General features: G+C 33.2%; 4 protein-coding genes across 4 annotated transcripts; 1 reads left to right on the forward strand and 3 right to left on the reverse strand.

The window, feature by feature from the left end:
• Positions 1-962: 962 nt before the first annotated feature.
• TRIADDRAFT_54814 (uncharacterized protein) lies at positions 963-3491 on the reverse strand (the record flags this gene model as incomplete). Its single annotated transcript, XM_002111116.1, has 8 exons — positions 963-1098; positions 1196-1306; positions 1380-1494; positions 1658-1729; positions 1857-1910; positions 2306-2572; positions 2729-2842; positions 3437-3491. The coding sequence occupies 8 exons, from the start codon at positions 3489-3491 to the stop codon at positions 963-965; spliced, it is 924 nt and encodes a 307-aa protein (XP_002111152.1).
• A 588-nt stretch (positions 3492-4079) lies between these two features.
• On the forward strand, positions 4080-7589 carry TRIADDRAFT_54815 (uncharacterized protein; the record flags this gene model as incomplete). Its single annotated transcript, XM_002110580.1, has 10 exons — positions 4080-4214; positions 4418-4497; positions 5048-5188; positions 5313-5419; positions 5663-5894; positions 6129-6259; positions 6342-6460; positions 6572-6741; positions 6916-7023; positions 7448-7589. 10 exons carry the CDS (start codon positions 4080-4082, stop codon positions 7587-7589), a joined length of 1365 nt encoding a protein of 454 aa, XP_002110616.1.
• A 4240-nt stretch (positions 7590-11829) lies between these two features.
• On the reverse strand, positions 11830-13944 carry TRIADDRAFT_63784 (expressed hypothetical protein; the record flags this gene model as incomplete). Its single annotated transcript, XM_002111117.1, has 8 exons — positions 11830-12418; positions 12612-12706; positions 12853-12921; positions 13005-13094; positions 13250-13316; positions 13523-13632; positions 13731-13796; positions 13912-13944. The coding sequence occupies 8 exons, from the start codon at positions 13942-13944 to the stop codon at positions 12268-12270; spliced, it is 681 nt and encodes a 226-aa protein (XP_002111153.1). The 3' UTR covers positions 11830-12267.
• A 2305-nt stretch (positions 13945-16249) lies between these two features.
• On the reverse strand, positions 16250-23991 carry TRIADDRAFT_54817 (uncharacterized protein; the record flags this gene model as incomplete). Its single annotated transcript, XM_002111118.1, has 19 exons — positions 16250-16525; positions 16605-16688; positions 16771-16918; positions 17050-18328; positions 18408-18655; positions 18727-18967; positions 19133-19223; positions 19334-19452; positions 19649-19745; positions 20184-20290; positions 20362-20422; positions 20544-20608; positions 20708-20759; positions 20840-20967; positions 21317-21349; positions 21721-21812; positions 23409-23509; positions 23607-23700; positions 23894-23991. 19 exons carry the CDS (start codon positions 23989-23991, stop codon positions 16250-16252), a joined length of 3414 nt encoding a protein of 1137 aa, XP_002111154.1.
• Between the last annotated feature and the right edge of the window lie 133 nt (positions 23992-24124).

Genomic DNA, 24124 nt, shown 5'->3' on the forward strand with positions numbered 1-24124 from the left:
AGCCTTTAAGCTGTTGTAATAGCCTTGCACTACTTGTAGCATCCGTATTAATATTTGTAAATATTAAAGTAACTAGTAACTAGTAAGGTCATTACTATAATTCGTTAAATGATTGATTTCGAAGGTCATCGCATTAACTAAAAGATATACTACCAACTTTATCTTCAACGTGAATGAGCTCACCAAATATTTAAGTCATTTCTATAGTAATAACCTTGAAATACTATACATAAGTATGCATTTCTGCATTTAAGCCATCCATCAATACAGTGAATTTTCCATTAGCCCAAAATTTACGGAAGATTAATCTAATTTTATGATATTGATAAGTTTTTTAGGCCAAATTCGTTGAGGTATTGAAGATAATAATATTTTTCTTAATAAAAGCACGTTCCCATACTAGGTATGATCAGATAGCTATGTTATGTGCTATCGATATAAAATTATTTACATACACAAGTTACGCTTCAGAGTAGTGTATTTTAATACTGCATTTTATCGTTGACGTAATAATTTTTAGCTAAGAACTGAGGATAAATCGCGTTTGGTTTGATTGGCTTAATCAGTATTTCAATTTTCACAGTAAAACTCTTACAAATATTGTATTTAGAAGTTTCCGTAGAGGTCAACAAAGTTACAACTTGACGTGAATTTGATTCCTCTTCAGAGATTGTTGCTTTATTAACGACATTAATTATTTCAAGATAGGAGTGCAATGTACGTTTATTCAGTAGTATGCAGATAATGCTTACTTTTTATCAGAATCCGTAAAATATGTCATGCTCGTAAATTGAAATATTTCAGCTAGTAAATTTACCGTTGTTGAAGCGGTAGTTGATTAGACCTCTATCTTTCAGGTAAGAAATTTGATTGCAATAGCAAAAATCGTCGTGTCTAAGCTATCTTATATACAAAGTGTAATTCACGAATTTTAAAGGTTATATAAAAGTTATAATAACAGCTCAGGTTGAACAATTTGTAAACATGTGTTCATAATGGACAATAATTTGAGAATCCCAGCCGCAAGACATAAAAGAATTTTTTTCAGGCAAGCACGATAATCCCTTGGCAAAGTCATTGTGACGATAATCTTTATAACTATATTAATACGAAGAGAAGTCATTAAAGTAAAAGCGATGGTCATTTTAAAGATTAGTAGAAAGATGCATGCCATAGTTGTGAACGTAATACTTACACTATATTCATTAATCCGCTTGTATTGATATCAATGACAGATACTGAACAATCATCGGACGCCGATATAATTTTACTAATTTCAGAATTATAAAGAACAATCACCTGATGCCTAGCAAAATTATGTTGCTACTATTCAGAAAATATCGTTCGTGCATTAAACGATAATGTATGCTTCATCATACCTATCCTTGTAAAATAAGAGTCTAGTGATCCAGCGTTTATGAACGCAATTCGTTGAAGTAACTATCTCATTAGCTTGCCGAATATCAAATAAAGAAATACTACCATTTTCGAATCCTTTTTCAAATGAAATAAACATGTGATTACTGTATGTAGTTTTAATTGATGTGACAAATGAGTAAAGGGAATGATTATCTAACTATTGGTTGATTCGATTTAGCAAATTGATTACTATGCATAGTATAGTCATGCTTTTAAGTATACATCACAATTGACTTACCAATTGCAAATTGCGAGCCATTAACATTAGAGCAATTAGTAACAGCAGTCGCAGCTAAACCAAGCTTCATGCCTAGTACGATATTATTGTTAACGTAATGAATATTTTAGTAACAATACTGCTATAAGCTTAAAGATTAGGCTATAGTTGAGATTGCATGTAGCTAGAACCAGCTGCTTCCCAACTAAAACATTGATACCTAATGCATAACTTGTTGATGATTCTCTCATATCAGATACCGCTATTGATCCATCTTTGATTGGAAAGCATTTAAATAGGTTAAATTATTAATACAAAGTCCCACTTTAGGTGATACTTCAGGATACTAGAAATTTTATTTCTAATCACTGAACAAGATGTTCAGTATCAATTATTGGTACTGCAGTCAATAAGTCAAGTCATATACTTAACACAAGAAAGTTTAATCTCACCGAAGACGTAGAAATTAGCATATTCATTTCCGTAGGATTCCATTTTAAAGAAGTAACTTCAGCTGAGTGCTCTATGAACATATACAAAAGTTATCAGATGATAAGAAATTATAATATAATACACAATAAATCATGTTCCATACTTTATGACATGATTAATTAATTAATTAGCCTATTTAACTTTACAGACTGATTTGTATTTTATATAATGCTTTACTATGAAGTGTAGCAATCGATGTCTCTTTAGCAATATCCCATAATTTGATAGATTTATCAGATGATCCACTTGCAGCAATTTTATTACGGTTGACATCCAGAGATGATATTAAGTTATTGTGTTCTAAAAAGGAGGTAGTTCTTTTCATAGCACTACAATCATCGTCTAACATTAGCCATACGACCAATTCTCCATTGTCAGATCCGACAAGAAGATTATCTTCATCAAACCATGTCATATCGGCACTGCTGTTCTCACAAAATGAGACTATTAACGAAAGAATAAATATTTGAGCAGTCTATGCTTAAAAAGGAGTACCACGAACTAGCGTTACCTTAAATTTCTTATGTCAAACAACAATTGATGCTTTAATTTACGTACGCGTATGTCTACTTTTAATAGAGGAAACTGGATGGCCAGTACCTGCTGTATATTCTGTCGTTTCAGTTGAAGTGGACACGGTGTTGGGATATACTTGAATGCACCCAGTCCATCTCGAGCTGCTAAGAGTTGATCCTAGAACAGCGAGGCATCCGTCTACCAAGATAACAGTGATTATAGTGTTGAGCTAAGTCATTAGTAACGACAAATATACTGTACATAAGTATACGCGAATATGCAAACAGCTACCTTTGTACTACGTCAGAATTACGAAATTTAGCTACCCTATTTTCGCATGTGATTACTCAAATACTGTAGCCCCAATAGAGTGTCAAAATCGGCTATCATTCAAACTTTAAGAGTTATAATCAGCTTTTCTAAAGCTCTATCAGGTGGCCTACAAACACTTCTAAATTGGCTACTATTGGTAGCTGTAAGCCTACGTATGTAAACTTGATTGTTTTTCTGAAAGATTAATACTATGACACTGTCATAATGAAGCTGGAAAGAAGAAGAATATTGAATATGCATCTCATTGCTTAGATTAGTCGAAAGGATAGCTAATACTGGTAGTAGTTAAATAATGTCAATCTTTCAATCTATTGGTATAACTCTTTCATTATTCGTTGCATACTCGTAAAGTCATGATCTATTTCTAGTACTTTTATCGATCAACACCATTAGTATTTTGATAGATATACTTTCATGGAGCAATACAACACACTTGTACCATAGTACTATAGATCTTACCTTTCCGATGGCATAAAGCCTCATATTGGAATCCAAGTATATTTTGCGTAGACATGATGCTACTTATTTACATCAATACTGTAGTAGCAGACTAGTGTTCAGCAGGCACAATGATTTCTAAAGATGATGAGTTTGAACTTTGTTTAGACTTGGCGCTTAATTAGAGACTGTCTCTAGCCTGCTGGCAGTTTTAGTGCTGAAACTGGCTACAATACGGTATACAATACTAACGAGTCCATTGCGCCCCATTCATAATATACAGTAGCACAGGACGTAGAGGAAATAGTATTAAATCGTCTCTACTCTACACTCTCTCTCTCTCTCTCGCACTGTATATTATAAACTGCGGAAATATTTCATCAGGTGCTCAGATCAGTACTGCAACTAGCAGCTTGACCCATCAAAATGAGAAAGTGATGTTGTATCCACAACAAAATAAATAGGCCTTGTTCTTTGCTAAGGATTACTATAAGATACTGACGGTACTGCTTCCTACTGTGTGTGTACAGTGTACAGTATAGGCAAATTGGCAAATTGATAAATAAAAGCACATAATATCCAATTCGATAAATACGCATCAAAATATTTCTTGGCTCATCAATACTTGATCACGGTGCTTCTTGCATATCGAAAACTTGGCAGCATGGAAAAATCGACTAGTACCAATACAAGTCCTATTCCTTCCGATATGATGACATGGGTAGCCATGGGTATAGCGTTATGTATTGGCTATTTAATTAAGCAATTGGTAGAGATGTTGACATCACCGTTGTACGAGGTAAGTCCTGCTAACATCGACAGAGTTTATCTCCAAGTATCACTTAGATAAGGATGTTGTTACCTGTTATTACATATTGTTTAGACTGATAGAAAGCGAAATATTATCGCGGTCTTTTGAATCGATTTTTAATTGACTAACTGTGAGTGTAAGCCTTTAACTTCGCCAATACCTGTCTTGCTAATCTTATTCTGTTATCTCAGATTCCTGGCCCACCAACTTGGTCTCCGTTCGGTCAAGTCTCTACAATTATGAAAGAACCACCTGGCGATTCATACATCAAGTACGTAAACGCTCTTAGTCATTTCATTCATAGTAATCTAAATATTCGATCCTATTATATCTACTGTATTGTATAGACATAAGATATCTTATTGGATTAATTCCTTATTTAAAAAAAATAATAATATAAACGTTCTGTACTGTACTGTACATTAGATCCTGCCAGTTTATGAAAAGTTCTTAGAATACTTAGTACGACAGTTTCAACGAAGTATTCTAACAATTCTTCATAAACTGGCGTGGTCTAAGTGTACTTGGATCAATTTCATGATGAAAAATGATAGTGTAATACAATTGAATTAATCAAGTTCATCAATCTAATGTTTGGTATGAAGTGGGAAGTTGTAGACATTGATAGTGAATTATTAGTTATAGTATACGTCTGATCGAAGTGGATATTATATTACAGAGCACATAAATTTATGCTAGCAATACTAGTTATGTGCAGCACTAGACGTTAACTGTCTTCATTTTTAATTTGTTGATAATTTCTTATGTGGACGTGTTCCAAAATCCTAACTTAAATAAATTCTTTATCTGATCATTAATAGGTGGAGTGAACAGTACGGTGGTATATTGCGTTATGTTTTTCCTATTTATCATCAAAAAGTCGCTTTGATTGACCCCGATTATATAAAGCATGTTTTAGTTACAAATTGCACTAAATACAAGAAACCTGAGGAAGGGAAAAAGTAAGTCAGTATTGCGTTGATTGTCGTATTATCATACCTGTAGAGACGAATATTTTGACATGTGGTAATAATGCTATCACTCCCAACAAAATGATATCCTCAGTAATTTCTTTCTATAATATAGGTTCTTACTGCCTGCTATTGGCGAAGGGCTAGTTTTACTAGAAGGCCAAAAACATGCTAAAGCTCGTAAAATTATAAATCCAGCCTTTAAACACAGCAAAATTAAGGGTTAGTGACTTTTCTAGCAAAGAGCCCAATAAGTACTACATTCTCATTATTTTGACAAGGTCTTATTATTTTTCTGAATAATTTTAATGACACTCTTATAAAAGAACTCACTTTCATAAAATATAGAAAGCGTAAAAATTATTATTGATAGCCGCCGATTTAATCATGGCTCCTTTTATCAGTAATTATATATCATGATCAGCCAAAAAAATGCATAATAAACTATTTATTTTATCATACTAGAGCTAGTGCCCATATTTCATAGATTTGCACAAGCACTGGTTGAGTATTGGCAAAGCAGAATTGATAATTGTGGTGGTCAAGAAGCTATACTAGAAGTGCATGAGGATTTAAGCCGGGTCACATTGGATATAATATGCAAGAGCGCTTTTGATTATGAGTGCAATGCATTAGAAGATCCGACTAATGAAGCTTCGGTTGCCTTTGCTAAAGTCTTGGGAGGTCTTGATTTTGAGTAAGCTCTTCTAATATAAAGACATAAGAGTGATACATGCTAACGCAGCCTTAATAGGAAGAAAGGGTAGCTGCATATGACATAATCTCAAATAATGAAAAGAAAAACAAAGATTAAACGTATACTGTATATACCAAACTTATTTGAGTATCTATTAATAGTAGTTATATTGGATTAAATTGCTGTTGTATTAAAGCGGTTTTACTTATAAATGTTCTAATATTAATCTTACAGTTGGACATTCTTCATTCCATTTTATAATTACCTACCTACGCCTGGCAATTTGAAAACAAAGCGTGTTCTCTCCCTTTGTCATAACACAATCAATAGAGTCATTAAAGAAAGATTAGAAAAAGAAACTCTCGGTAGGACTGTAGCGAGCTACTCTAAAATTTCAAAAATTATCGATTTTTTTAGAAATATTGTGTACTTTTTTAACTCCGATAGATGAGGAGAAGTGTCTGCTCGATATTTTGTTATCCCTAAGAGATGAAGACAATAATACAGGCTTTACGGAAACAGAATTAAAAGATCATATAATGACATTTATGGCCGCCGGTCATGAGGTTCGTACAAGTACATATTACGTGATTAATGTGCTTTGTAGCTAGTAAAATTATACGAACATTCATCTTTCGACTGTTTACGAATTACCTAATAAATTTATCATTCTCTAGACCACAAGTGTAGCTATAGCTTGGACTTTATATGCATTAGCCGGCAAACCTGAGATTCAGAATAAAGCTCGCCAGGAAATTTATAAAGCTCTACATCAGTGTGATAACATTACATGGGACATTTTAGATGGATTGACATATTTGGACAGTGTTGTAAAGGAATCCCTTAGGTAATAAAGCTATTACTGCCTAAGCGCATTAATAGTAATACTCATTATGGGTTTCTAATGAATTTTTCATATTATAAGTAGTAGTGCTAAGTTTAATATGTATTACGTGGCAGCTGAAGTAATATATAAGTTACCGTAGTCCATTTTATGTTATTTTTCATCATTTATCCAAAGGCTATATTCTCCTGTGCCAGTAACTTTTCGAGAAGCGTTAGCGGATGATATGATTGGAGATTATTTTATACCGAAAGGAACTGCTGTTACACTTTTACCGCCCCATCGGTAATTATAAATTACAACAGTAGCTAGTGTAGATCATGGTTATAGCTTTGTTGGGAACGATTTTCTAATCTAGAGAACATGTACTATTGTAATTACTTTTAATATATTATAAGTACGTTTTTAAATTATTGATAAGAGTATGAATGGAAAGTGCTGTTTATTATGATTTAAACCTGAACATTTTATAGCAATATCAAATTAAAGTATTTCTTTACTATTAACCACAATTATAGATTCTCGAAATATTTTCAAGATCCTTTAAAATTTGATCCAGATAGATGGAATACTACCGCTAAAGATATCAAGCCTTATACATTTATGCCATTTCTCGCAGGGCCACGAATTTGTATAGGCGCTAAATTTGCTATAACCGAAATAAAATGTATCTTATCTTTGTTGTTAAGTAACTTTTCTTTCCGTCTAGTACCAGATCTAGAAATTACAAGAAGGCTTTATCTCACTATGAGGCCTTTGCCCTCTTTAAAGCTTATTGTTTCACCTATATCGTCTTCATAATGATTACTGACGGCAAGAGCAGATGTAAAGCTGATTTTAAACCTGTTTAATATTATTGGGCTTGTTATTTATACTTTTAGTCCCCATTAAAATGAAAATGTTGTCTTGGTTACTAACGTGGCTCATATTTTCATATTCATGTACTGATTACAGAGATTGCTTTTTTATTATATACAAAATATCGAAATTATTATACGCTTGGAATAAAAACTGTTTTGGCTGCAATTACGTAGCTGTTTGGCTTTCCAATGTTGAGTCTCATTTTAAAATTGGATTTTCGTAAGAAAGGTTTCAGAAACCATATCATCATATAACATTAAGAAATTCATATTACTATAGCTTATAAAGTACTGTCATACGCTAAATTATAGCTGTATCATCCATAGATATGGGCCTAATTTACTAGCTATAATGGATATGAGTTACCGGTTCAATTCTAATTATCTGTTATTTTCCTGTGGTCTAGAGATAGTGAGTATGATGTTCATACTCATGCAAGCGTAATATAAATTTGTAGTAAAATATCTCCTTAGCCAATTTTACAAATAAAGGTGATCCAAGAAGATTGCAAGTGATTTATCAGAGCAATTAATACGACAATTGATTCAGTAAAGGGTTTAATTCTCGTATTTAAAAAGTCTTCAGTTTTACTTGACGTGTATAAAAAAGCAGACCTTTATTATTTTAGTGAGATAAAGATGTAGTACTTCGACCAAAAACTTTCTACTTGAAAACAATTTTTCATGATCTGAAATTGATGAAGTCATAGACGATCTAAGATATGAGATCGTTTCGATATTAATCAAGAATACATTTAATATAAGAAAATAAGTTGATTTCATTGATATGATCAATTGATACATTATATGATTAGACTATATTATACATATATATATAATCACAATTATAACACGTGTGATCACATCATCTGGTGGAATACACGTTTAATCACCACACAATAGTATATTCTGACTACTGCAACCTTATTAACCTGGTTGGGAAATACTGGTGATTCTGACTAACACTGCAGAATAAAGAGCAAATAATATTCAGACTTTTGATGAATTGAAATAATAAAATGCATCATTAGGTAGAACAATACAGCTTACTATATAGATTTTACAAGTTACGCGGTAGCAGTCCTAGTTAGTGATAAGCTTTAAAACCCTGTCTGCGTGTCCGCGCGTCTGTGTTGCATACCGTTAAGTATATTATTTCAAGTCATAATGTGACAGTTACTTTCTATAATCACCGTATAGCTAGTCTTTAAAATAAGTGCTTGAAGATATACGCTATTTTTTGTAGCTCTTATTTCCATTTTGAAGTATACAATTTGAAACTTTTCTACTAGCTATAGAGTACTAACAAGCTCATAAATAACTAGTTCAAAGATTATAAAACTATTGATACAGCTAGTAAATTATCTTTCACAACTCATTATAGTCCTTCCAATTGATACTTCTGCATTTCTAAGAAGGGATTGATTCTCAAAACGTTGGTACAAGTACATTCAAAAGTAGAAGTAAACACCATCGTAAAGATTTTGACATCGAATAATTTTAACTTCAATTATGGCAACAACGTCTAGTCAAGGTATTTCCATCCTATTTATTTCTTCTTGCTTATTCTTATTAAATAATTTTGAAAAATTGCGTTATTAATGTGAAATATTCCTACGTTTACTTTTAGGGAAAACAAATATTAGCGTATCCACAATTTTTTTTGATTAAGAAGAGCTTTAGTTCGTACAATTTAATGCAATTTATATATAATCGGACATACTGTATGTTCTAATCAGTAATCTTTCCAACATTTGTCAAATACGGTATCACTAACATGATCAATACGCGTGCACTGCTCACAATGGTTAGTAAAGTCAGATTTATATGGATTTAAGCCACCTTAGTCGTCTTATTTGCGATTTCTGAAGAAATTGTAACTTTAACTGATATATGTACTGGAAAAACCATAAGTTCCAGTCAATGAACTTTTCAATATTCCTTTCAATTACGTTTTCACTAGCATCGTTAATTCGCGCATGCACCACCCGTAATAGATTATAAAATCAGATAAATAAAATACTACTTAAATTGTTTTCATAATTTTCATATAGATAAAGTACTATTTCATAACTATAACTTACCGCTAATAACAGCAATGATCTATCTTATAAAATTTCAGATCTAAAACTAACCCTTTAGCGGTATGTGTTTATATGAAACCATTCTAGTACGACGAAATCAACTTCTATACCGATATGCGGTCGTTGTTGTTATATCGTACAAGTCCAGTCTTAAATTTAGAGACAATTTAATGCTAAGAAGATCAATGTAATATATAAATTGCTGTTAGCTACTCATCCTTAATATTTTTCTCAGCTATCATCGCTACCACTGCAAATTCTATTGTACTTAAATTTATGGTATTTCGGTTTCTTTTGGATTGTAGAATTACTAATGTATATCTACAAAGGTAGAAAAATTATTTCATTTTTGATTAATTATGAATGGACATACATATTTTACTAGCTGCTAGACAAGTTTTGCTTAATTATTACATGAGTATAACTAATTACTTCATTGTCGATAGGCTCTGTATTGCCTTATCCAGCAGGAAATCTAACAGCAGAATTAATCTTACTTTTCTTAATGGCGGCAGTGGAAAGTACTCGAATTTTTCTCGGTATGCAAATGCACATTGGCACGTTGCTATCTTATCTCCATGATCAGTATCTAAGATACTTAAATAAACATTTCTTTTAGGAATATCATGATATTAGTATGATATTAGTCATTAGCCAATATGATATGCATGACTATATTTTAATTGATTCTATTTAGCTAGAGTTACTTGAAATGTGTACATTTACAATAATGGAAACATTCTAGATAATATTATTGATAATTTAGTAAATCATGCATCATTAATGGAACCCAATTTAGGTCAGAAAGGCAATCTTACCGAACGAAAGATTAACTTACTAGTATCGATAGGCCTATCGATTCCTATTACGTTCTGTCTCCTATTCCTACTATTGTGGCAAACATATGTTTTACGTGCAGAGTTAATAACATGTGGTATTCAATTAGCATTTATCGCTATTGAAGCAGTCTTTAGCATCATAGCTGTGCTAACCTTTCAGAGGTACGTGTAGCATTTAATGCGATTGTAAGTACAGATAAGAAATTACTAAATTTTCATAGCAAATAACGTTAGAGATTTGCCACAGATTAAATACAACAATTGCCAGCTTTAATGATTTAGCATATCATATGGCAGTACGTTCATGATGACTTTGTGATCATTATTGCAATGTCTTCATGTATAATTGACATTCATTCTAATCTAAAAATTAATTAAATTAAAAGTTAAGCTATCTTGATTCTCTTACTATTTAAATTTTAGGTATGAATCTACTCTCTAGGTGGTAATCACTACATTTTTTTCAACTCTGAAAGAATAATGATACAACTGCTTCATATTTAACGACAATTATTTTTGATAGTCCATTTTCAGAATAATATATGATATAGATTCTCGTAACGAGATTCGTGAGTAAGGTTGTTTTAATGTAACATAGGACTTACGTATAATTGCAAGGTTTAAGGCTTTAACATTATAGAAACAACTAAGGGAGAATTCTTTAAAATACGTATTGCGTCTTATTAAGTGTGGTCTTGCCACTTTCGATGCTGCATTGTATACCATAATATGTGCCATTAGCTGAGATGATACTGTTTATTAATTTCTTTTAATATTTAACATATATTGTAAATGCCTAAGGACTATGTATAAATATAACAATTATTATAACCTTACCGAGCATAATTGAATGGGAATACTTTGTATATAGCAGTACTACTGCATATAGATCGCCACGGCTCAAATGCGGAATGTGCATGTGATTTTAAAAAATAAGTTTAAATTATACCAATTGTTTACACAATCTGATTTATTTGGATGCGAATATGGACCGTGTATTCTAGTGATAATGAGTGTCACATTGTTAGTAATTTAGGTAATGCAATGCAATTCCCCTGTATTTGTTAGTATAATTAGTCTATTTTCATTTCACTTATGGATGTAGATACCTTCTGAAGATAGTAACTTTGGCAATCTTTAACATGTGTCAGTATATAACTAGTGAAGCCCATTTATAAGGACTTGCTAGGCAAAAATTGCAAGAAACTTCTTTACACAGTTGCAATATATTACAATAATAAAAAAATTCTAATCTGTCGATTTATATGAGTACATATTTAGTACACGAAGCAAATTTTCATACAAACTTTGCGAATGATTACGATTTTTTTATTACTTTTGCGGTAACGTTATATTATAGTACAGCTTTTTCAACGATGTCGAGTTGAATTATCGGTAAGGCTTAATTCTTTTATGGTTTCAACAACCAAATTGCTTACTTTAAATATATCAATAGCCAATTTACTTTCATCATCACAATGAATAATAAGTTAAGACATCAAGGTTATACATCTATTAAAAATTACTTATATCTTTTAAAAACTACGAACATTCTGAAATTTCTCTACGTATCTAATAACTAATAACTTTAGGTGTATTAGAAGCATTTTCAACATACTGTTATAGTCAGTTACATAAAAAACACCTTAAAATATTAGCAACCAATACATATGCGTATGAAATAAGCTGCTATAGTAACATCCCATAAGAGCAACTAGCCTATAAAAGACTGACGGTAGCCAAATCTTAATCTGTGAATCTCCTGCCTTCATTGGCACCAAAGAGAGTTGTTCTGATTTCCGGTAACATTTGACGATAAAGGGATTCAAGGCGGCTTTCCAATGTATTGGAAATTTTAATATTTCCAGACGGTGTGAGCAATTCAACACCTCCAGAGCTAGAATATACGAATACAGTAAATTATGTCAATGACGGATATTAACCAAGGGTAAATAATTAATATATGCATTGACCAATTCATACATTATCGTTAGGAACATAAAATTACAGCAAACGCAATGGAAATAGAAGAGATTTTACTTGGAGTAATATTCATGGATATCGAAATTAATGCTACTTGTTATATTTACATTTCCGATCCAAGAAATTCTTTAATGTCAACATTGACAACAATGTCCCTTTTGGAAGCGTTCTTATAATCTTTAACTGCATCTCCGATGACTTCCTATAATTTGAAAAGTTAAAATATTTAGTACATAGTCTTGACATCAAGAGTTTAGAAACTGCGATCGATTTGCTAGAAATGCATCGATGATCTTGGAAGGCTTGATCAAGCTAAGTCATCAACTTAACGCTATGAATAAGTCATACCTTAATCAGTTTCAAGTCGGCTTGACGACAACGAACTATGACTGTTTTCTCTAATAATTGAAATAGGCCCTGATAGTAGGAAAGATTGATTAACGTAGATATTTAGTTTACGATCAGTTCCATGTGGCAGTTTCAATAAATGAACAATTTACCTGTGTAATTAAACCTTGTAGTAAACCCTTATATTTCTCTTGATCCTTAGTAGCTGCTCCAAGTTTGACTCTTGTATCCTCCATTATAGCCTTAAAATAGAAAAGTACGCTTTGAGGTTGATGAATCGATCTATCTCTGTTCCATTCAACATTGGTATTGATGTCTTTTCTACAGTCCAGTCCTGTTAATATCTGCAATCCCACGATTGGATCGTTTCATGATAATCCATATAGGAAGTACATACCTTAATAAGGTTTTCCCTTTCTTTAAGAATGGCTAAACGCGACTGATTCAACATATTGGAGTGTTGTCTGTGATTGATAGAAATGTATGTTGAGTTACGCTATCAAAGTGATGTAGCAAGATATCACTGGCAGTTATTATTGCACGGTGTACGTCAATCACTGAAGGGAGGCATAATCCTACCGTACATACGAGTATACAGTACGAATAAGCATTTACGATATTATTTAATCGCCTCAAGTTACTGTCATCCGTTGAGAAAGATTATAATTACATTTTACGCTGAAGTTCAATCTGTTTCTCCTTCTTTTCATAAAAGCCTAAAATTTTTAACTTTTCCTGCTGTACCAATCTGCTTTTTTCAATGTTAAATTCTTCCTCGGCCTATCGCAAATAACAACATTTTATTGAAGGTGCTATTGCCAAAGATGGAAGAATTCATTTTTTTGTATTTAAGCCTGAATCTAGGATTTTATAATCACCTTAGCATCGATTTCATCCGCTTTTTCTTTGGCTTCTTGCTCGATGAAGGCCATCATATGGTGGATCTAGGGTGACGCCATATTGACATGAAAGTGGTTAGCTCAATATAAATGGCTTGAACAAAATTTCATTTATCCTCAACTGGATGCGGTACTACGCGAATCACTGTGGCAACATTACCTGCTTTTGGACTTCTGTATCTGATAAAGCCATTTTGATAGGATTTAGTTGGTTTACAGCTGGCAATCTGTTCTGAATAAAATCTTGATTACTCCGCTATGGCGACTGCCGAGTTTGGAGGCAGTAGGAATCAGCTATGAATCAACGTCTCGGGTTTGGCGAAAGGAAACATCAAGCGCATGTCACGTGAAGATAAATTGTATTTGGGCTAGAGTAGAGTACTTAGTGCCGTGGCTCAGTACTGTACGGTCATGAGTAAAACTTGGAATACTGTACTGTACATTGCGCATGTCACTTGAAGATCAATTGTATTTGGGGTACTGTACACTACAGTAGATACAGTAGAGTACCAAGTGCCGTGACATACTGTACTGTACAGTAGTACACAATACTATACTGTACTGTACTGTACGGTTACGCGTAAAACTTGGAATACCGTACTGTACACTGCGCATGTCACGTGAAGTTCAATTGTATTTGGGGTACAGTGGATACAGTAGAGTACTGAGTGCCGTGACACAGTACTGTACTGTACTGTACTGTACTGTACAGCCACTGTACTGTACTGTACTGTACAGCCACTGTACAGTACTGTATACTGTATGCCAAGGCTTCTGCGATACGCTAAGTAGGATTGTTCAGGACTACCAACCAGCTTGCAGTGCCAGTGGCTAGCAGAAGTGACGTCACTGACACGTGCCCATACAGGATAATGTACTGTATGGTACTGTACAATGTACTGTAAATACCAGCACATGCCAGCGTCCGACGACTAATCCTTGCAGTAGGACTAGTAGTAGAACAGTGTGCTACTGTAGATTGGACGAAAAAATTTGGCTAGTAGCAGAACAGTGTGCTACTGTACTGTAGATTGGACGAAAATTTGGCCCGATTCAAAATTCTGATGAAGTTACTACTATACAGCACTGTAAACTGAGTCTACAGTACAGTATGACTGTATCATACAGAACAAGCTACTCAGTAAATTCACTCCAACGCCCATGAAAGTCTCTCAGCCTGATAGAACTACAGTACAGTACTGTATCCAGCTGTCATGTGACAACAGCTGTCAGCAGCAACTTGTTCCACACCATGATTGATCAATTCGTATCCACTGCTATTTCGGAATTACGCTCAGTCCCTACATAATCGAAAAAAATAATATACACCTTCCAATTGAATGGATAGATTGATACTACAGCATACACTGAGCCAGTTGATTTACTTTATTTATACGTCTTTAGATAAAACTTTCATGACCAATAATACACGCTTGCATTGCATTGCATTGCTATACCTGCAGGAGGAGTCAATTTATGTTAGTAATGAATGTTTCTGTACCAAACGTGTATTATTTCCTACTTTCCTTGCAGTGATGCTATAAATTGTTTGAAATTCCTGACAGTAGATTACTATACAATAGGTGTGTCTCAATCTGCTCTACGGACTACCAGCAAGATGTCCTTATGATACTGCGGGTGTTCAACCCGGTAGATAAACAGGACACGCGTACTTACACGCGTATCATGATCAAATCATTTTACTATCTTGGCTATAAATTCTTACTAATACTTAAATAGTTCAATGGCGATGGTTTGAACAAATGAATAGTGATCTTTATTAACCAAAAGTGACATGAAACAATTATACAAATACAGCCGGGTAATAGTATCGCATACGACGACAAATCGTTTCGATTTTTGGATGCTCGTTAGGTGTGCATCAACTTTATGTTTATTACAAAGGTACCAGTACATTATCACTCTATTGGCAATAAATCTACACTACAAATACATTGGTAGTAACAGATCATCCTAAAGTCATGTATAGTACAGTAAACAAATATTGATGGAACAAATACAATGTTGACTATAACAATAATATAAAAATAGAAATATAGTTGAACGCGCAAGTAATTGAACATTTTAGAATCACATTTCTGTAATTAATATGAACTCATAGAGAAAAATATCAAGGCCAACTGCAATTTCCAACTCGAATACATTATCATCCTATTTGACCTACCAGGATTTTCCTATACTAGAATTGAACAGATATTGGTGTGCAGATATAGAATAACAAAGGCAAAATATGCTATAAAAATATAAGCAGATGCGATCAAGTGACGAAGCGATATAACGTACAAGGCACATAAGTACTGCATATAACACACCAGTACACTAGTCGATCTTGCTATACAGCCATATTGTAGTTTACAATTTTTTCGACATAATACAGTATCATTCCTTAACTTAGGATAAGGAAAAAATATTAATATCAAAATTAAATACGTTTACCGATCAAATAATCTAACGGTTGCTATCGATAGGAATTTTACTTAATTCAAATAAACAATACGCGAGCGCCGAAGATGCTTCCAGGTTATCAAAGGCCAAAGATGCCAAATGTTGCTCGTACCGCCTAAGAAGACTGACAGAAAAAGCTCAAAATCAATTCCTTGGCAAACAAAAGTTTTTTCATCAATTTTGATATCAATAGCTGTAGCTTTTGATACTACATACGTTTTAGCTTCGTGAGTAAATTTAACCAAATTGCGTAACGTTAATGCGGCTGTTAACCGAACGCATTTTGTTAACGGAAGTTCATTTTCCACCTTTGTACAAAGAAGAAATAAGTTCAAAACGTTGATACACCATTTAATGAAATAGAAATCAAAGTTATAAACCGCGTACTGTGAGTGGAATCTTTGCTTGAGGTACATACGATTTCCTAGTAATTTTTTCATTTGATATTTCACCATAATTTTTTATGTGCTTCTAAAAGCGACACCGTAAATCGAAAAATAAATATTTTTCAACTTCATAATTTACTTAAAATAGGTTACGAGTATAAATTAACCTGTAGATGAAATATCATAGAGAATCGAGCTCTTTTGACACGTTTTGTAGTGTCATTTAAACAACCTTCCCATCCACAAAATCCTTGAGAATTATTAGCATGCACATTATAAACATGACTAGCTAGATCCTTCACGTTCTCATAATGCCTATAGAGATAAAAGAATGATCAACACATCGATATCTAAATTCTACGATACAGAATAACCATACTTGAATACTCTTTTGCTAGATAAACAATGTATGTAAAGCGCATATGCAGTTACTGTATGTAACGTACCGTTGGCAATCGTTCCATTTGCAAAGGTACGTTGCATTTTCCGTCTGTTGTTTAGAAGTACCAGTAGCTGCAGTATCTTCTTCAGTAGTGTCTAATTTATTCAAGCAATTACCGTTCGCTTGGCTAACTTGAGGGTATGCCTGTGTAGGTTTAATTGTCGTCGTGCTAGAACTGGTAATGCCAGCATTCGGTAACTGTTCATGATTATCAGTCGATAACGTCAAATCAACACTTAGTTGTCCATTAACTTTATTATCTATTTGACTTATTGATGATTTTCTCTTTAATGATGTTATTAATTCAACCGATTTCTCTCCATTACTATTATTATTCAACCCTTGCAATTCAGAATTTTCAAATCTCTGATTAAATCCTTTGTTACAATCCTTGGAAATAGATATATCATGCGTAGAAGTTATATCCTTGCGAAATTGTAAGGTTGCACCATTCTGTAAGTTACCAATAACTTTTGGTAAATTAATGCTTGCTTTCTCTGTAATGTTGCAATTCTTGGAACCGCTTTCGCTGGTTGTTCCGTTAGTATTATCGTCGTCTTTGCTACCGTTATTACTTACGCCTGAAGGATGCAGAAATCGAAAAGAGCAATCAGATAAAATTTGTACTTTAACGGAAGAAGTCGAAAGACTAGTAGAAGCAGGCTGGTTACTACCTAAACTTGCGTGTACTGTTGCGACGCTATCAGCTGTTGTTGCGGCAGAATCTTTACTAGTCATAGAACTAGGCGTGGAGTCACAAGATAGAGAAGCGACAACTTTGTTACTACTACCAAAATTTTCTTGTCTTAAAGTAGTTGGTCCAGTTGATGCATAATTGCTTCCAGAAGACAACCCTTTATTACGAATATTAGGGTTCGCCAACGGCATTTGAACAAATTGAGTAGTTTTTTTCAACATTTGACTAGGTAGTCGGATAGCGCCTAACTGAGAATTTTGTTTTTGCGAATCGATAGAGAACTGCGGTCCTTGAGTACTAGTGTCGATTCTTTGTAAATTAGCAGTTATATTACCCATACCACCACCTTGAGTACTAGTGTCTATTCTTTGTAAATTAGCAGTTACATTTCCCATACTTCCACCTTGAGTACTAGTGTCTATTCTTTGTAAATTAGCAGTTATATTACCCATACTTCCACTGTAAGGTTGCACAGTGGGAGTCATGTAAGGCATTTGACGTCCCTGAACAGTACCGACAACAGTAGATGTCCGAGCAACACTATTCATTACAGGTAATGTTGGCGTTCGATTAACATTGGAATGTCCTATTAATGGAATAATCATATGAATGAGAAAAATAATAACCAACATACATTGTGAATAAAGCTTAAGCGTAGTAATTACCAGGAGTATAAGTAAATGGCAACGGTCGAGCCCTTTTCCGAACACCAGTATAAAAATATTGATTTGTGTTACCATAGGTAACACGCTTAATTTCCGCAGATGGAAATACTTCGTGTATTAAGCGACTAAATGTCGTTGAATTAACGATACCAGTGATACTAAGTCTATTGCAGGTAGCCAAGTAATCGGAGTACATACCACTCCGTGGTACATATCCACCGGTACAACAATCGTAAGTTGCATTTAACCTACAAGGAAATATTAGTATTATTTAAAGGTTTTCAATATAATTTTGATGGGTACAGAAGCCAATACAGACCATGCATGTGCAAAATTTTCGTTTTCTCGATCTATTCTTGACATTTCCTCGGCTGATCGAGATACTACAGGGCTAATAATAGCTGCTATATCCGCCATATTATTACTTGACACCTGAGGTGGCTGCGCTTGTGCAATTGTGGAGGCGCTAATCTGCGATCTTTTATCGAAAAGAAAAATACCAGCCATGGCCTCTTCGCCGAATTTGTGAACATCAAGGCTTACCAGACTGACCAATAAATCTACAAATAATGATAATTGATAGTTGACTGATGATAAAGATATTTTTAGGCATTTTCATCACTGGTATGACATTACATGCTATGCGTCTATCACCAATACTTTTAAATAACACAGTACAATATTCGAAATTAGTAACGTAACAATAATAACTCAAGACGACTAACCAATGGAGTGATTAACTGCTAACACTTGACAGCATGTAGCTTCTCCTAATCCAGTTAAGGCACAAAGAACATCTAAGCTAGTAATGAGAAGCTGAGATAAAAAAAAGCACAAATTCAATCCATTAAAACTTATAAGCCAAATGTAAATCCTAAGAATTAAGTGCTCAAAATTTAAAGAGTAAATACTGACATCCTTCTCACCTGAACATCAGGAACTGTTAAATAATTAATAACTACACTATAAATACTTGAATCGGTGACATTAGATATAACTTCACTATGATCAATATTCTCACATAAGCCTGCAGTTATTTCCATTCCTGAAAGAAAATCAATCGGTGATATGTATATATATGTATCTATTTGCAAGGCACTACAAAATCAAGATATCGAAATGTAGTATTGTGATGATACTGCTAAAAACGTAGCGGTCATACCCGTTCGTCATTACAAAATGTTTGTTTAAGACTACCGCAGTTTAATACCCTGACAACTAAACAATTAGTAATTAAATACCTTTCAGAATATCTTGCTTATCGATCGATTTTATAAGTCTCCAAACATATTTTAATAAGATTTGAGTTCGATAATTAGTCGGTGATTCCAGCGATATCTAAGCATGAACATAAAATTATCACGGTTTGATTCACGTATCAAATTCTCCTGATAACAAGCGACCAGATCATCAGAATTTCATTTTACCTCCGGAGATAAGTTGCTTAGCGTTTCTAAAGCGTTACTTCTTAGTGATGAAATATTACTACACATGCATAGTAACAGGAATCTTTTATAAAATGGATTATAAAAGCCAAGTTAGTTTATATTTGTAGCATTAAACAAATCTTACCAAATGGTTCAAAATTATAAGTACCTTAGGCATACATCAGTATTTGACAAAACAACTGCATTGGATTTTATAAACGATAAATTAAGGACTATTACCGCAACCTATTGAAAGACGAACTGTCTTAGTACAGATCACTCATTACTAATAATTAAGTATTAAGATATTACATCAGCCTACTAAAAATCGGAAATCAGTACATCATACCCTTTCAAGTCTATCAATTGCTAGCCTCGACAACTTCCCCGGATAATGATCGAACAAGTTATCATCGTTATTTTCTTCTTTGGAATTATCATCAATATTCCGATGGTCTAATTTGTAACGCAAGATCAATTAAAGTGTCATAACACAGAAATTGTGACATATTTTAATCATCATCTACCAGGAAATGGTCCATAAATCAATCTCTTAATTTCATTATCTTTCACACAGCTTTCCCAAAACTGAGAAAAAAAGGAATTACAATTAAACCAACTCATCAGAACTACCCCATTCCGTAATAAAATTCATTAGCAGATACAGTATGGCAGATTACAATTGTTTCAAGAAAATTTAAATTCTTACCTTCACGAAATTTATTTCAGGGACGTTTAAAATACTTCTATCATTACTAATATGCTTTGCGTAATCTTTGGACAATTATAAATAAAGAGTAAATAACACAAGATTTACGCGTTCTTGCCATATCGTAATTTAGAAATTCATAATATCAACTAAAATCAATATACCTTGTTCGAATAATCCCACTATAGCTAAGAGTCTACGAATAAAACATGGCATCTACACATAGAATAGCGTAATGAGTAGGTGTAAAAATATTGCAATGGCCAGTTTTAGTATCACTATACTAGGTGTATAACCTTTACAATTAGGAACGGCTTATTAGTGTCATAAGACATTTCAATTAAGATATGTAAGGCAAATTCGACTTCATTCGGTAAACCCGACTCTAGAGCTAACATCAATGTGTCCGATGTTCTAATGCCACCTACTCAAGTAAATATTATCAAAAGCAAATTACTTATATATTGTATATATTTGCGCAATTGTCAAATGCTTATAAAAATTAATTTAAATTTAATAGTCAGGTTTATCATTACAGAGCTCATACAATCTAAGGTTAATAAGTTTTCTATTGTAATTATATTGCATATAGCATCAGCTAACGGTTAATAGGCAACCGAAGGTATTTTAAAATCTTAAACTGTCGCTGTTATCCATAGATTATAATCATGGACAAAGCAACATTGGGTATCTTTCTATTAGAGCATTTATTATAAAAATCTTAAGGGTTCAAATATTTACGTTTATTAATTATCCATATTAACGTTACTAACCTTCTATTGAAGCACTTGCCATTCTGTCGTAGGCTAATATTAGAGAAATAAGGACAAATAAGGAAAAAGTTAGCAATAATAATCACACCCGAAAATAATAGATACTACAAGATACTATTACTATTATGCAAAGCTAACAATATAATCATTCTCTCGGTGATCATGTAGTAAAAAATAAAGAACAAGAGCTATAGCTATCGATACGGTTGCTATTTATTGACTTTCACATCGAGTAATATAAATGTATCGTAGAAACATCATCGATTCCATCATTATAATTTAATGATGTATGTAATTCCTCATGAGGTTTGATTATCAATGTTCAATAATATAAAGATATTACATAAGAGATATTGATTAGGTAACGTTAAAAAGATTAGTTAATAAAGAGTAAGTCAAGATACCTGTCGCGTGATTGATCTTAAGTCGACCTGAAGAAATAATATCTTCAAGGTCTTCATTGAAAAAATTGGTTTTCTCGTAAATTTTAAAATACCTTGGTATAAAATTGTAGAAAGATGACTATTAACAAGTGAAATCCTGGTAGTTTCAAGTTTAGTATCGAAAATACTACAAGGTGAATAACAAGATACATCAACAAAATGAAAATGTGATCACTTTATTGTTGAGCTTCAGGGCAAGTCGGCAGTGCAGTATGAGAATCATATCATGTGGTGTAAGCTTCTTTTAAGTTTAATATTCAACTTTCATTACAATTTTAAATGCACGAAATCAAGATTAATTAAACGTTTTCATCTAAATAGTTTTTATTTCCTTTTGATTCAAACTGCTAATTTATCTTGGGTGCCATTGTATGTTAATATAGATTTATTTCTTTATTTTGTCGTACTATTCAGGATAGTAAGTAAAGTACTGTACTACATGTACTATGCGTTAATTACCTTCGATTTATTTCGTACAGCGATCGATCCAGAACAGATAATATAGTATTGTACTGTATATGGTACAGACTGTATACTGCAGTTTAGTAGGTGATTTTAAATCCTTATCCCGGCATATAGTATGATTAACAGTAGTATAGTAAAAGCTTGATTCTTCCAGATGTAATAATTATTACGCGTAATTATTATCTTTCTTTTTCTTATTATTACACTATGTGTTACTTTGCACTAATTTGCGATTTATTCTATTGGGCTTCAATAACGGTACTGCTGTATTGTGCTTACTTGTGCTCAATTGTAAATATCCCTGACACTAAAATCTGGTAATTATTATTGCTAAAATTGCAGGACTTTGGTATGGAACTAGCAACAAACGACGTAACTTTCGGCGTTGAGCATAGACATAACATAAATCGTATACAGTATTGTAAAATTTGCCGTCATATTACATTATCTAGGAAATTTTTTATAAATTATTCAGTTTATGTCTATCGATGCACTGTATTGATTTGATTGCTGCACAAATTTGAAGACATTTGCATAGCGCAATAGATCGTTCAATCACTGCTATCAAAGGATTATAGGCGTAACAAGTGAAAGCAATAGATCAGACTAAAAGACGAAATGGATACGCTTTGCTTTAATCCTTGAATGCTTATAATTGGTTCTAGCTGGCGTAAGTTTTCAGTCCAAATCTATGCCGTACAGGTAACCTACTGTATTATTTAATGATCAATATTATGCACGTACGATGTATTGCAGTCAGCTAGAAGATACTGTTAGTATTGGAAGTAAATTGAAAAAGACAGTGTGGAAAACATTAGGATATCATTCAAGCAACCATTAACAGTCTACTGTACGAAGGGAATCAATCAATCGAGATGAAGGACACCCATGAGGAAAAATAAAGAAGATTGGTCGAGAATTTTCAGAGTATAGATGATATAAATTATAAGTGCGCTATTTTATAGATAGTCCTAATGCAGACGTTCATCGGTTGTATTGTATTGCAAATGATTTTAGACCTGAAGAAGACAACTATCATGAAGTTGTATCTCGTAGAGCAAAGTTTTTGGACACAAGTCAAGACAATTTCAAGACAGCAAACTGCAAGCATATCCAATAGATAAATATATTGACCAGCTCATTGGATCAAAGTTATCTTACGCCATTACTATTTATTATAGTACCTTAAGTAGAATTGACGTAGAGCATACGAACTATTAACGCATCCATCAGCAGGCAACTTCAAAGCTTCAGCAATTTCTGTCCATTTTCTTTGGCTAGTTACCTATTATTATAGATTCATTAATGATACGATATCGAACCCGCTCTTCTAGCTGAGAGGAATGTAGAAAAAAATAATTGCATAGCTAAACTAGGAATACCTGAGCGCAACCACCACATGAAGTTACTTTACGATACAATGCAGCTAGATCAACCTCTTTACCGGCAAACACTGCTTTATCAATAAATGGTGATCTAATAGTATATAACACAGTCATGATTAAGATGCAATGTCATTTAAAAATTTTTTAAATTTTAATTGTCCATTGGATTCTTCAGCCGCTGGCATCGTCAATGTAGAAGACTATTTGCAATTTGCTATATCGGTCATTTTTAGCTGTATTTGAATGTTTGTTTAGTTATATCGTGAAGAAGCATATCAACTTACCCGATAGACTTGTGAAAACTTTTTAAATTTTCTAAAAATTTATCACCGCATGGCCGGGAAGTTGGCCCGAATAACTCATTGCTCCGATAGGATGACATTACTGTTGAAAAGAATGGCTATATCGACCTTGTTGGACACTGGGCTAATAATGTACTGTACAGTATAGGTCTCTCTCTCTATAATACAGACTATCTTAAAGCACGTTAAAGTGATAAACTGCTATAGAATATT

The sequence above is a fragment of the Trichoplax adhaerens genome, genomic scaffold, assembly GCF_000150275.1.
Source record: "Trichoplax adhaerens TRIADscaffold_3 genomic scaffold, whole genome shotgun sequence".
Classification (NCBI taxonomy): Eukaryota; Metazoa; Placozoa; class Uniplacotomia; order Trichoplacea; family Trichoplacidae; genus Trichoplax; species Trichoplax adhaerens.